At 42.2% G+C, this 14,436-nt stretch overlaps 1 protein-coding gene across 1 annotated transcript in view; it reads right to left on the bottom strand.

Annotated features, from left to right (window-relative positions):
• LOC306981347 (calcium/calmodulin-dependent protein kinase type IV) overlaps nt 1-14,436 on the bottom strand; it is a 52,538-nt gene that overhangs the window by 9,693 nt on the left and 28,409 nt on the right. The window contains exon 6 of the mRNA XM_079580935.1: nt 11,404-11,494. Within this exon, the coding sequence (XP_079437061.1) occupies nt 11,404-11,494 (91 nt within the window). The remainder of the gene's footprint in view (nt 1-11,403; nt 11,495-14,436) is intronic.

Here is a 14,436-nt window from a genome sequence, read left to right as displayed (position 1 = left end):
CCCCCCTGATTTCAGATTACCCCCGCCGCAATATGTAGTGTTTGTTTGGCACGGCTGTGTTAAATAGAAAATGCTCGGATGTTAACTGCTAATAATAGCTACAACTCTCGTAACTTTTCATCTGGTAAGGTTAGCTTTAGTTCGTAAACTCCACTATCCTTAAGGTTAGAGCTAAGGTAATGTTAGCTTTAGCTCATAAACTCCACTATCCTTAAGGTTAGGGCTAAGGTAATGTTAGCTTTAGCTCATAAACTCCACTATCCTTAAGGTTAGGGCTAAGGTAAGGTTAGCTTTAGTTTGTAAACTCCACTATCCTTAAGGTTAGAGCTAAGGTAAGGTTAGCTTTAGCTCGTAAACTCCACTATCCTTAAGGTTAGGGCTAAGGTAAGGTTAGCTTTAGCTCATAAACTCCACTATCCTTAAGGTTAGGGCTAAGGTAAGGTTAGCTTTAGCTCATAAACTCCACTATCCTTAAGGTTAGGGCTAAGGTAAGGTTAGCTTTAGTTTGTAAACTCCACTATCCTTAAGGTTAGAGCTAAGGTAAGGTTAGCTTTAGCTCGTAAACTCCACTATCCTTAAGGTTAGGGCTAAGGTAAGGTTAGCTTTAGTTTGTAAACTCCACTATCCTTAAGGTTAGAGTTAAGGTAAGGTTAGCTTTAGCTCGTAAACTCCACTATCCTTAAGGTTAGAGCTAAGGTAAGGTTAGCTTTAGCTCATAAACTCCACTATCCTTAAGGTTAGGGCTAAGGTAAGGTTAGCTTTAGCTCATAAACTCCACTATCCTTAAGGTTAGGGCTAAGGTAAGGTTAGCTTTAGTTTGTAAACTCCACTATCCTTAAGGTTAGAGCTAAGGTAAGGTTAGCTTTAGCTCGTAAACTCCACTATCCTTAAGGTTAGGGCTAAGGTAAGGTTAGCTTTAGTTCGTAAACTCCACTATCCTTAAGGTTAGGGCTAAGGTAAGGTTAGCTTTAGTTCGTAAACTCCACTATCCTTAAGGTTAGGGCTAAGGTAAGGTTAGCTTTAGTTCGTAAACTCCACTATCCTTAAGGTTAGGGCTAAGGTAAGGTTAGCTTTAGTTCGTAAACTCCACTATCCTTAAGTTTAGGGCTAAGGTAAGGTTAGCTTTAGTTCGTAAACTCCACTATCCTTAAGGATAGGGCTAAGGTAAGGTTAGCTTTAGTTCGTAAACTCCACTATCCTTAAGGTTAGGGCTAAGGTAAGGTTAGCTTTAGTTCGTAAACTCCACTATCCTTAAGGTTAGGGCTAAGGTAAGGTTAGCTTTAGTTCGTAAACTCCACTATCCTTAAGGTTAGGGCTAAGGTAAGGTTAGCTTTAGTTCGTAAACTCCACGATCCTTAAGTTTAGGGCTAAGGTAAGGTTAGCTATAGTTCGCAAACTCCACTATCCTTAAGGTTAGGGCTAAGGTAAGGTTAGCTTTAGTTCGTAAACTCCACTATCCTTAAGGTTAGGGCTAAGGTAAGGTTAGCTTTAGTTCGTAAACTCCACTATCCTTAAGTTTAGGGCTATGGTAAGGTTAGCTTTAGTTCGTAAACTCCACTATCCTTAAGGTTAGGGCTAAGGTAAGGTTAGCTTTAGTTCGTAAACTCCACTATCCTTAAGTTTAGGGTTAAGGTAAGTTTAGTTTAAAAATGTTTACTAGCAACAGCTAATGCCAACTTTATGTCAAGTTTCTGGCACTAGCCATTTTGTGGTGCATTTATTGAACATAACAAAGAGCTAATTCATATTTTATTTCTGTTTATTTTTAGTTTCCAAAGATTGTAAGCTATCAAGATGACTAATAGGGGAGCAAGAAGCTTCCGGTTTCCTCAGGATGAACGAGTTTGGTTTGCTGTTGATCTGCGTTGTGTATCCAATAGGATTGGGCGATACTAGAACTGGGATGAAACCAGATAAAGTAGCAAAACTGAGCGGACTTCCGGCAGCGTTAGCATAGGCAGAGTGGGAGACAGCATGTGTCGGTGTGCGGAGCGGCGGTCAGGGGGTCACTGTGGAGGAGGCTCTTGGATGAGGACGTTCACACTCAGACACACTGCCAAACTCTGAAGAGGCTTTTTTTCTTTCCCTTCGCCAACACTCAGCCCGAGCCAGTTTCCTGTGTGAGGAGAGAGAGACTGGCACCGGGCGGCATGTGCCAGACTGGCTCTGACGCTCGCAAAACAGAGAGATGTAAAAAAGGAGTCATCTAGCAAAAGAAAAACAAGACGTGCAGCGCAGACGCAGGCAGGAGCGCTGACGTGGGGTGTGATGGAATGGGGACAGGGCCACACTGAACATACATTATGCATGATTCTGGCTTTTGACACTTTTTCGCAAGTGTTGAGAGAATGAATTCCACTGGGAGCAACCGACTGATTGAACTAATTTCTCAATAACAGGACTGAACCTTGAACAATAGTCACGGTTTTGTTCCCCAGACCAGAACTAACCACTTCAGCTTTGATTACAGCAAACGTTCACTTGCTTTGATAAGATTCTGCAACATTTATTTCCATCCAGCGCTGAATAAATTTGATTCCTAGGGTTTTGAAGATGGGCGAGTCGGGCCACTGCGTAGAGTCTTCGAAAGAACATCCCAAAGATTCTCACTGGGGTGAAGATCTGGACTCTGCGGAGGCCAATCCATGTGTGAAAATGTTGAGAAATTTTTCATCTGAATAGAATAATAGAAAAAAATTGAATCTTTAGAGAAATGCAATTTTTCACTCTTTTTAGCCATTTTCTGGTGGAATATCAACTTATCACATAAATAAAGTCAAGTGTAAATCAGGTCCATATGGATATTTTCTCACAACAGATTGTTCAGTAGAAGTGAAAAAACGGCAGTTGTAGCAAGCGCTAGCTAACCGTTAGCATTAGCCCGATGCTAACATGTAGCATCAAGTTAGCATTCTCCGTTATTCATGTATTTATGGGCTGTTGAACCACTTTGCTCCTCCCCATGTCTTTGTATCATTATTTAGTAGAAACTATATTCATATTTCAGCATTTGTTACAGTAGTTTTTGAATAATTAGAGAAAATTTAAATTTTTTCAAAATTGTTTTCCCCCTTGACTGTTTTCAAAAATGACCATATATGGGCGATTCCAGAGATGCCGTCTGTATCTATATAGTAATTATCACGACAGCCCTAATTGATGGAATAACCTGCACGTACTGTAAACTTCACCCTTTTGAAACGTTTTCAAATTTAAAATAAAGCCTGCATGGACATCAATCTGCTGTTGGTTTGAAAGAAAAAATTCAGAAGGCAGACTGGGAATTGGACGTGATTTCATTCTGGCTAAAGGCATGCTAGTAAATAAATGGTGTCGTGATAAACACTTGATCATAGGGCTGAACCATATTGAGATAACTTATTTTTATCTAAGTCTGTGTTCCTAGTTTGTGAACCTGTTCTCAAACAATGGCAATAAAAACTACTTGATTCTGATAACGATATTATTGCGATATTTCATGTCAAATATGTCGATATGTCAAAACAGGACGTTAACACTACATTAGAACCAAAACAAGACTAAAATTGAACTAAGTTAGTAAATGTTTAACTAAAACCTTTACACATATAAGTTCAAAGCAGTGAGGCTGAGTTTAAAGAAATATATATGTTGATTTCAATCAGATGAAGACTTTGGTGATGTTGCAATATATCGTCGCTTCTTGCAATACAGATATTGTCGCGATATGATATTTTTTGTCATATATTGCGCAGCTCGACTGGACTTGACTGGAAATCTGCGCAGGGGATGGGTTAAATGCATAGGGCTCTTAAATGCTCTTATATGTCACAACATACAAACTATCTTGGTGGTTATGAACTGGTTCACAACTAGGAATTTTTATTGGTCGATCGTGCACCATGAAACATAAAACACACAACACATAACTTAGATAAATAATAAACTATTAAAAAAAAAACTTAGATTGGTTCTAAAATAATAGGAAATCCAAAAGAAGTAACTCTTACAGGATTTCTATAAGAATCGTATCAAATCCTATAGGAATAGGAATTATTTTTTCCCCATTTGCTTTTGATATTACACCTCTTGGAGCCGCGACCGCCACTGTGATTATCTGAATATAAACAACCAATGTACGTTTCACGGAGCCCCGCCCCCCTTAGTTACTGTTGCTACGTCCGTCATACTTTCTGGTGCCGCTGTAACTGTGAATGTAAACGACCAGCGACAGGAAGTACAGCGTATGTCTTATACAGACGGCATCTCTGGAATCGCCCATATATGGTCATTTTTGAAAACAGTTAAGGGGGAAAACAATTTTGAAAAAATTTAAATTTTCTCTAATTATTCAAAAACTACTTTAACAAATGCTGAATTATGAACATAGTTTCTACTAAACAATGATGCAAAGACATGGGGAGGAGCAAAGTGGTTCAACAGCCCATAAATACACGAATAACGGAGAATGCTAACTTGATGCTACATGCTAGCATCGGGCAAATGCTAACGGTTAGCTAGCGCTTGCTACACCTGCCGTTTTTTCACTTCTACTGAACAATCTGCTGTGAGAAAATATCCATATGGGCCCGATTTACACTTTACTTTATTTGTGTGATTAATAAGTTAATATTCCACCAGAAAATGGCTAAAAAGAGTGGGAAATTGTGTTTCTCTAAAGATTCTATTTTCCCCCTTGGCGAAGCCACGCCCCCTTCTATGACGAGATGCCGTCTGTATCTGTTGTCCAGGAAGAAGTCACGTTGGGAAACTGTGCATATAACCCACTACAAGTATATTCCCGGAGAGAAGTGTTGCTATGGAAACCTGCTGTCTAGTTCTGATGGTGATGACATCACCACCAGAACTCCGTTGCTATGGAGTTCTGATGGTGATTTGCATAGAATGGTATGTTTAGAAGGTGTAGTGATTCCACAGGGTACTGTTATCGTCATTACTGTCTGCCTTGCACACAAGAGACGCACGCATTTGCACGACTCTCTGAGCAAAACTGACCGTATTTTCACGCATTTGACATCTCCATCAAGGAAAGAGACAGGCCTCAACTTGAAATTACCTCAGACCTCGGACTTAGGTTATTTTCAACAAGAGACCACAGACTCAAGCATCTAACATGGAGACAGACGGGTCTCAAACTGAAGTTATCTTCAACACAGAAAGCCCACAGACTCAAGCATCTAACATGGAGACAGACGGGTCTCAAACTGAAGTGAGCTTCAACACAGAAAGCCCACAGACTCAAGCATCTAACATGGAGACAGACGGGTCTCAAACTGAAGTTATCTTCAACACAGAAAGCCCACAGACTCAAGCATCTAACATGGAGACAGACGGGTCTCAAACTGAAGTTATCTTCAACACAGAAAGCCCACAGACTCAAGCATCTAACATGGAGACAGACGGGTCTCAAACTGAAGTGAGCTTCAACACAGAAAGCCCACAGACTGAAGTCATCATGGAGACAGAGATGCCGGAAGAAGTTTATAAAACTGACCTAACTCGCCTGCACGACCTTGCCATTCTGCACAATTTACACGTGCAGTTCAAAGAATTGAAACACATCGGCACACCGCAGGCAAGGATCTTCCAAATGGAGTTACGTGTGGGGGAGTTTGTCGGCTTTGGCAGTGGGGCGACCAAAAAGAAGGCCAAATTAGAAGCTGCCAAAGAAGTGGTGACTAAACTAGCCACGCTCCCAGTGCCAGAGACTGCGACTCCGTACTGGTCTAGGCCTCAAACTGATCTTGTGGACATTAAGGATCGGCAATATTTCTTTTTTGACAAGAATCCCGTCTGTGCCCTTGTGGAAGTTCTCACAGTGAGGCGGGAGAAGGCCCCAGAGTTCACGAACATCAAAACCACTTATAAAGGCCACGTCCCCTGGTACACGGTGGAGGTGAGAGTGGGCGAGATGACTGCCCAAGCTGAGGCACCTCACAAGAAGAAAATTGCCAAGGAAATGGCTGCCGATCGCATGCTAGAGATGATGGGATTTGGAGAGCAGATGAGAAGGGACCAGTTGCTTGCCCAGGGACACCAGCGAGCGTTTATTGCTCCATTCAGGTCAACCCAAGCTCCCAGGCCAGTAAAACTACCTCCGACAACAGCGACATGGACTAATCCTCCTGAGGTCCTACAGGTTACAGTGGACAATGGACCAAAGGAGGTCAAATGTAATCTCTCAGAGGTTCCACAGGGCTCCAGCTCAGCACTGCCCTCACCGTCACAGAAGCCTGAGTTCATACCTTCAAATCCTCAAGTCTTCACCCCAGAACAGCTCATGACACCACAGGATTTGACCAGGAGTGCTGACTCAGTCACTCCAGCAGAGGGTGCTGTCCCAGAGGTCCCCACCTCTGAACATGAGCAGTTCTCAACTCCACTGACCATACCTGATCCCACAGAGCCTTTCATTCTAGTAGAGGACTCCACCCCTCCAGAGGACATCACTGAACCAGAGACCCTCAGCACCGTGGACCATGTCAGTCCAACAGGGGGCCTTGTCCCTCCAGAGGACTTCATGGAAGCAGAGGCCTATTGCTCTGTACCACAGCAGTTCTCAACGCCACTGGATTTAACCAGTTCCGCTGAACCCACTCCAGCAGAGGACTTCCCTTATGCACTGGAAGACTTCACCGATCCAGAGGACTCCCCTTATGAACTGGAAGACTTCACCGATCCAGAGGACTCCCCTTATGAACTGGAAGACTTCACCGATCCAGAGGACTCCCCTTATGAACTGGAAGACTTCACCGATCCAGAGGACTCCCCTTGTGCACTAGAGGACTTCACCGATCCAGAGGACTCCCCTTATGCACTAAAGGACTTCACCGATCCAGAGGACTCCCCTTGTGCACTAAAGGACTTCACCGATCCAGAGGACTCCCCTTGTGCACTAGAGGACTTCACCGATCCAGAGGACTCCCATTACGCACTAGAGGACTTCACCGATCGAGCTGTCTCCAGCACTGCACAGCTCACCCAACTATATCTAGATCAACAAGACCTTTCTGCTGCAGGAAGTTTAACTTTAACTGTGGCCTCTGCTCACTCTCTGAGCACGTATCCTCAGGAGAGTGTGATGCCACAATCCTCCTCCACTGTGCACAGTATGGTCAAAGCCATGGCCAAGAAACTGGTCCAAAAATCCCCTGTGTCCTTTGACACTCAGCAACAAGTGGACCTTGTTCACAGACTCAGAGAGGTGGAGGGCAGAGTCCTGGTCCCTGAGAACCTTGAGCTCAGAGCCAAAATGCTGAAAACAATCGGCAAAGCAGCTGCCAAAGGCCTGCTGCTGGAGTTTGGCTCCTCCACGCTTTTATCACAAAGTGAGGAAGATTTTATCAAGGTCACAGTCAAACATCTGCAGATCCACATCAAGAGTTCACTGAACCATACTCTCGCTGAAAAACCATGGCACAAAAGTGTCTTAAGTAAGGTATTCAAGAGAAACAGAATCCCCACAGGTGCATTCAGCGAATATCTGTCATCAGAGCCGAAGGTCTGAATCAGACCACAACAACCCAAACTTTGTTCCTGGAGAATTTGACACAGTAAATTAACATAATCTTGTTATTTAAACATAGTCCCAACGCCCTCTCAGCACCATCTCATCCCGGCCATACTGCAAAATTTAAACATAAGCCTTATGCTTAAATCGCCGTCTGGACTATTTTTGTTGAGCTGAGGATGTTTTGCTTCTATCCGCAGAAGCGTCTTCTTTGTTCTTGTGGTCAGAATGTGACACTTCACCCAAGCTAGAGCGGCCTCATGACTGACTCGGGAACCAAAGCTGACAACAACCATCTATTCAAGTTGTTTAAAGTAGCACTCGATTCAGAAGTGATGCTGTTAAGTGAACAACTTGAATAGAAGGCTGTTGGCAGCTTTGGTTCCTGAGTCAGTCATGAGGCCGCTCTAGCTTGGGTGAAGTGTCACATTCTGACCACAAGAACAAAGAAGACGCTTCTGCGGATAGAAGCAAAACATCCTCAGCTCAACAAAAAACAGTCCAGACGGCGATTTAAGCTTCATTGCAAATTTAAATACTATGTTTTTAGTTTTTGTTTCATCTGAACGATTCTTTAAAAATAAAATTAATGTGAATTTAAAAGAAGCTTCTTGGTGGATAGAAGCAAGACCTCCTCAACTTTAACAATACTACTTTCTGGACGAATGAGAGCCCGCACAATCGAAGCATTAAAGGATCTGTGTCATGCTATTTTAGCCATCCCAAAGCATTTATATGATACATTGTACCTCGAGCGCTATGGAGTACTATATTTTGTGAGAAATATAAGGGGGGTATCTGGGGGTATGTTGCAAACCCAGAAGACAAGACGCTTCGGTTCAGTTAACTCCGCCCCCTCTCTCCGAGCGGATCTGCCCATGCATTATTAGCATTAAAATAAATATAAATATCACAGCAATAAGTGAAGTTACTTCACAATATTTCATAAATGGCTAACACACACACACGCTAACACACAAGCTAACACACACGCTAACACACAAGCTAACACACAAGCTAACACACACACGAGCTAACACACAAGCTAACACACAAGCTAACACACACACACGCTAACACACAAGCTAACACACACGCTAACACACAAGCTAACACACAAGCTAACACACACACAAGCTAACACACAAGCTAACACACAAGCTAACACACAAGCTAACACACGAGCTAACACACGAGCTAACACACGAGCTAACACACAAGCTAACACACAAGCTAACACACACACTAGCAAACACACAAGCTAACACACACACAAGCTAACACACAAGCTAACACGCGTTTTGATTCACCACCGCTCTGTCCTGGCCTCTACATCACATTGGGGGTGTTTTTGATAAGGAAATAGCAGAACAACATGGCTAGAAGCTCCAAAAAGTCGATTTTGCAAGATATAGGACCTTTAATCCAGGGCAACGCTTAAAATCCACATTAACTTCTTCAACTTTATTGAGGTGACAGATACTTGGACCACTTTAAGAAAGCAAATCCCTAACTCCCAGGGCTGCATTACAATAGTTTAGTTTATTTGAGCCATTCCTAGTACCAAGTTACTAGACAAAAAATAATCCAAATTCCATTGGTTTCTGTGGGTTTTAGATACTAGGTTTTAAACACATTGTGCTGGCCTGGGTTGTGCAATACATGCATATTAATATTAGGCTTCAATGCAATAGATTAATGAACTAGGTTAAATAATATAGTTTTATTGATGCTGGGGGAAAGCGGGGCACGATCATTTCGCGGTTTCTGCTCACCACCTCTCCGACTTCAGAACAATTAACATAAACTACAAGATCTAGCATCGCAGCAAACCTGGAGCACGCTAACTACAGAAGAACTGCTACTACTCCAGTGCTGCCAGTTTCTGTGGATTCTGTCGCTGAATTGTGCCAATAAATAAATAAAAATGAATAAAAATGTGAAATCTTATGTAGGCTGGAGTTTTTGTTGTTTCACATGTGACAAGTTGTAGTCGCAGCTTGCTATAGCTTCACTACAGCCAGGGTTGCCAGGTCTCAGCTGCCAAACCACGCCCAAAAGTGTCTGAAAAAATGTTCAAAATCTGCAGCTGGACCTTTCAAGATATTGTACTTATTCACAAGCCCATGTGCTCCTTCAGTGATGTGGAATCGCCACTTTCTCCCTCACTGGAAAAGCAGCACTGATTGCCTTGGATTTAGTGATTTTTGTCAATAAATAAGCAAAAACAAACCAAACTTACTTTACCAAATAATAAGTAAATAGAATTTAAAAAAAATACTTAACAAATGAGTTTTACATGTTGCCAAAATTAAAATATTATGTCTAACATGTGCCTATAGTAGGAGTTTACTTTGAAAGTTCTAAAATAGTTCAATATAGACCCTGTTCTCAAATGGATGCAGTAGGGGATGCCTTGGAATGTGTATGATTGCTTTTTCTAATATTTTTGATACTACAGGTAGTATACTAATGGTCCTATAGTTGCTAACCTCATTTTTACTACCAGATTTATGAATTGGGGTTATAACTGCTGTTTTGAACACACTTTCAAACCCTAATGTCAAAAAATGTACACTCCACAAAAGAGCCTTAAAATAACCGTACATTCATATTTTTTTCTGCTTCTTTTCACAAAAATCTTCAGTGGCTTTTGGGTCATGTTGACCGGCCGCGGGCTGCAGTGGCTTTCGGGTCAAAATGACCCAAAGACGACACAAGGGTTTTAATAGATTTGTTAACAATGCGGGTTATTGTTGTTGTTAGAGTCTCCCCATGTTTTTGAAAGTGTCTTGTCAACTCCCCAGTAGTCTTTGGCCTTTGAATTTGATAAAGATTGTAGTATTTTACCTGTTTTGGCATCATCAATACTTTTTTAGTGCAGTATTGGACAGAAATGCAGGTAGTGAGAGCAATTGAAGGGAACCAGAGGTTTGTGATGTGATTTCGTTCACAGAGTCTATAAAATAATTGCTAAAATAATCAGCAACTGTACCATCATTATTGTAAGTTTCATCTATTTTAAGCTCTATGGTCGTGCACTTTGGTTTCCCTCTTCCTGTAATGTTATCTATTGTTTGCCACAGCTTTTTAGAATTTCCCTGGGCTTGTTTAATTATATTAAGAATAAATGTCGCCCTAGCTTTTCTAAAAACCTGTGTAGGTTTGTTCTAAAATGTATTTCTCTCATCAATTTACATAAAACATCATTCATCCAAGGTAGGGGACTTCTCCCATCATGCTTCACCTTTGTTACTTTAATATTTAGATATAATTTGCTGAAACACTTCCATTAAATCAAGAGATGAGACACTACAGTCTTTAGACTCAATACTTTTGTTCCAATTAACTTGTCTTATTTCATTATCAAATAACTCCATATTTTTTCTTGGAATGTAAGATACAGAATCATTTGAGTCTGCACTGTTTCACGCTTTTGACAGCTTGGTCAGATAGGCCTGTTATATCTTAGCTTTGACGAGTTCTTTAGGACCTGTCTGGTCTTCACCCGTGCCTTCAATCACGTAAACACAGCGCAGACGGCGTTAGCATTTAGCCTCTCCCCCTCTCCTCTATAGCTCCAAAACTAAATAAAATAAAGCAACTTTATAATTTGCAGTTATGTGTGTTTTTCGTGCCTGACATAGGCGTGTTTGGCCCGCGACTCACAGGCACTTTTTCATTTTGGCCCTCGGAGACAAAAGGTTTGGGCCCCCCTGCTCTAAATGTATGTTGTTTTTTTAATATTAGATTTAAAGTTTTTTTTTCTGCTCAGTTTCTGAATAAGTAAAAAAAAAAAATCTTTACAAATTCATTGACTGCTTGAAAAATGTACGTTTCCATCCGCCGTGTCTCGCCTTCAAACACTGAAGAGAAAAGCATGAGTTCGTTACCGATCTTGAGAGGAGCGTCCAGCGACAGGTCGGCGTACAGCAGGTTCTCCGGCTTCAGGTCGCGGTGCACGACGCCGTTTTCATGCAGATACTGAAACAAACACGGAGAGACAGTCATCTCAAGGTTTACACGGGCCCCGCACAAAGAACATCTGCAGCGGGCATGAAAAACACATCGCACTGTTAAGAACTAGGCCTGGGTACCGCTGCGTTTGTTTACGATACCGGTACTTTAACGATACTTGGTTCACGATACCTGAATGATCATTTTTTCAATACCTACACGAAAATATTTGTCATCTGGAACTAAAAATCAGAGCAATAATGTTTGGAAGATGTGCATCAGGTTCATCTTCAGTGTCTATGTGGGAATATTTTGGGATAAATAGGGGATCAATTGTGGATTTTTTTGATCCCATACTGGTATTGTTTAACGGTACCCAGCCCTATTTAGAACAGTGCTAGTTAGTAGTTAGAGTCCTGACGACAATCTCACCTATACCGCAAGAGTATCTATGCAGCGCTTCATGTAGGTTTTGCTATAGAAAACCAAATAACTTCAAGGATGTTCCTCTTCTCCAATGATTTACTGGGACAGGGACACTAGAGCAGCGGTTCTTTACTGCTGGGCCACTCCAGACTCCAGTCTTTTTGTTGTTTTGATCATGATTTCAGCTTTTTAGGCTTATACAATGTTTTAAAGGGGCTGGACGCACGTTGGCCATTTTATACTCACTACTGCCACCTCAGGCCATACGTGTAACGGCACCTTCTATATTAAGCTAGTGCATGACGGCAATTGGCTTGTTGCACAATGTGGCTACGCTAGTTCCTCCGAGCTGAAGTTGTGGGCGCTAGCACTTCCTGTTCGTATTAATTTCCATTAAGATTAGCTTCGACCCGTTCGAATCATCGTGTTTCCTAGAGTTTCTGTAGTGGACAGTGAGTTTCTGGTAGACGATCACTTCCTGCAGGTGAACGAGTTGCTGTACAGTGTAAATATTTCCGCAGAGGAGACGTCTATGTTTATAAGGATCAGTGAGTTTGTCTTGAAGCTAAAGGCTAACATCAATTGCATGCATTATACAATTTGAAATAGTGCCTTAAATATAAAATAATCTGCATATAAACCATCTTGTTATCGGTATTTATTTTTATTCCATTTTTTTTATAGCATGCTAGCCTTTAGCATCAAGACAAACTATCAATCCTTCATGATCACAGGTGTCTCCTCTGAACTCCTTACATCAAGATTTAACACAGTAAATGATCATCTACCAGGAACTCAATGCCCACCACGTAATCTTTAGAAAATAGGATTATTATTCCAGCAGGTCCAAGCTAATCTCTATAGGAAAAGAATACAGACAGGAAGTACTGGCGCTCACAACTTCAGGTCAGAGGAACTAGCATAGCCACACCGTGCAACAAGTCAATCCGGACCCGAAGTTACACCTTTTTGAGTGACTGTGCAGGATTTTAGAGGGACAAGGCGGCGGGAGCGTAGCACCTCTGTGCTGGCCTCCCTCCATTGGCTACCTGTCAAAATCTGTGTTTAAAGAGTGAAGTGAGAATGTAGTAATTAGCAACACATGAATTATTACCTAACACGAGCTTATTATTATGGGCTTCTTCAGGTATTCGGGGTCAACAGCAGTTTTTAGACTATATTAATTTCAATTGTGGATATCGTCAGTCTATTATCCTCCTGCGTTGACCAATGAGACGAGCTTTTCCCGTGAACCAGCCTGTCTGGTCCAATCAAGGAGCTTGGGGGAGGAGTTTGATCATTAACTGTTGAACTTTTGATCATTAACTGTTGAACTTTTGATCATTAACTGTTGAAAATTCTGTTCCTGCTCTCCTCATTTTGCAAACTAAGAAGGTGTTTCTGCTTAAATGGGAGAGGAATTTGATGGTTTACCTTCGAACTTCGCTCTCTCTCCTAACTTTGCAAACTTACAGACTATCACTTTAATGCTTTAGTAATACATTTAAGTGTTTAGACATGGTTTACTCCCAGTTTAGACAAATTAAGTCAAATTCAAGTCTATTTTAAACCCGGTTTGGTCCTGATTTGACCTTCGCCTGGTGGAACTCGGAAGATTGAACGTTTAACTAGACCAACCTAGTCGCTTAACATTTTTCGGGTATATCTGGGCACCTGGAGGAATCCTTTAACACTTTGAGGATTAGGATTCCTCACACACTTCACACAAACTTCTTACGGCAAAGCGAGAGTGCGAACCAATGATGTGATGTATGATTCTGAAGAACTCGGCCCACCCTGACCTGCTTCGGGGCCAAGGCTGCAAGATTAGTCGGATCAAAAAGCCAAGTCGCAAAGCCGAGGCTACAATAGTACAGCTGCTCTGAACTACTCTCCACAAACAAACGTCCAATCTCCAGCGTCAGTGAACAGGAAGCGAGTGAAGAGCAGAGGGGCATGCTGGGAAGCGTAGGAGGCGGCCGTCTGTCTGATAGGACGGCAGACACATGCTGGGTCTGACCCGTCTCTCGCCACAGGGAGACGTCAGAGACATAATCAAGTCCATTTAAACCCTTTTTAGACCTGGTTTAGTCCTGGTTTTATCTTGATCTAGGCCTGATGGTATTTGGAAGGTACTTGGCGTGAGAAGTTAGAGAGCCACCGTTTGAAAACCCACCCGGACATGATGATGGCGCCTCGTAGGTACTTCAAAAGGTATCGGTTTCTGGTATCGGGACCTCATGAATGAGTACGAGTATGAGTACAAGCCTGTGGTATCGGTATCGGTGCATCCCTACTATATAGTGCACTATATATGGAATAGCGTGGACATTCGAATACAGCCTGTGACTGAAAGTAACGTTCACTTGACCGGTGCAGTGGTTTTGCTACAGTTCGATCATTAGCTGCACTTCTCCACAGGGGCCACCGCTCACCAACTCACTCTGAACATCTCTGCCTGTTGTAATGACCACATGGAGCGACGTTCCAAGGCATTTGTCCACGCGGGAGGTCAGAGATTCACCAGTTACCAGTTGCCTGGA

This window comes from Gobius niger (genome assembly GCF_951799975.1).
Source record: "Gobius niger genome assembly, chromosome: 22".
NCBI lineage: Eukaryota > Metazoa > Chordata > Actinopteri > Gobiiformes > Gobiidae > Gobius > Gobius niger.
Note: the sequence above shows the minus strand (reverse complement) of the source record. Positions and strands in the feature narration are given on the sequence as shown.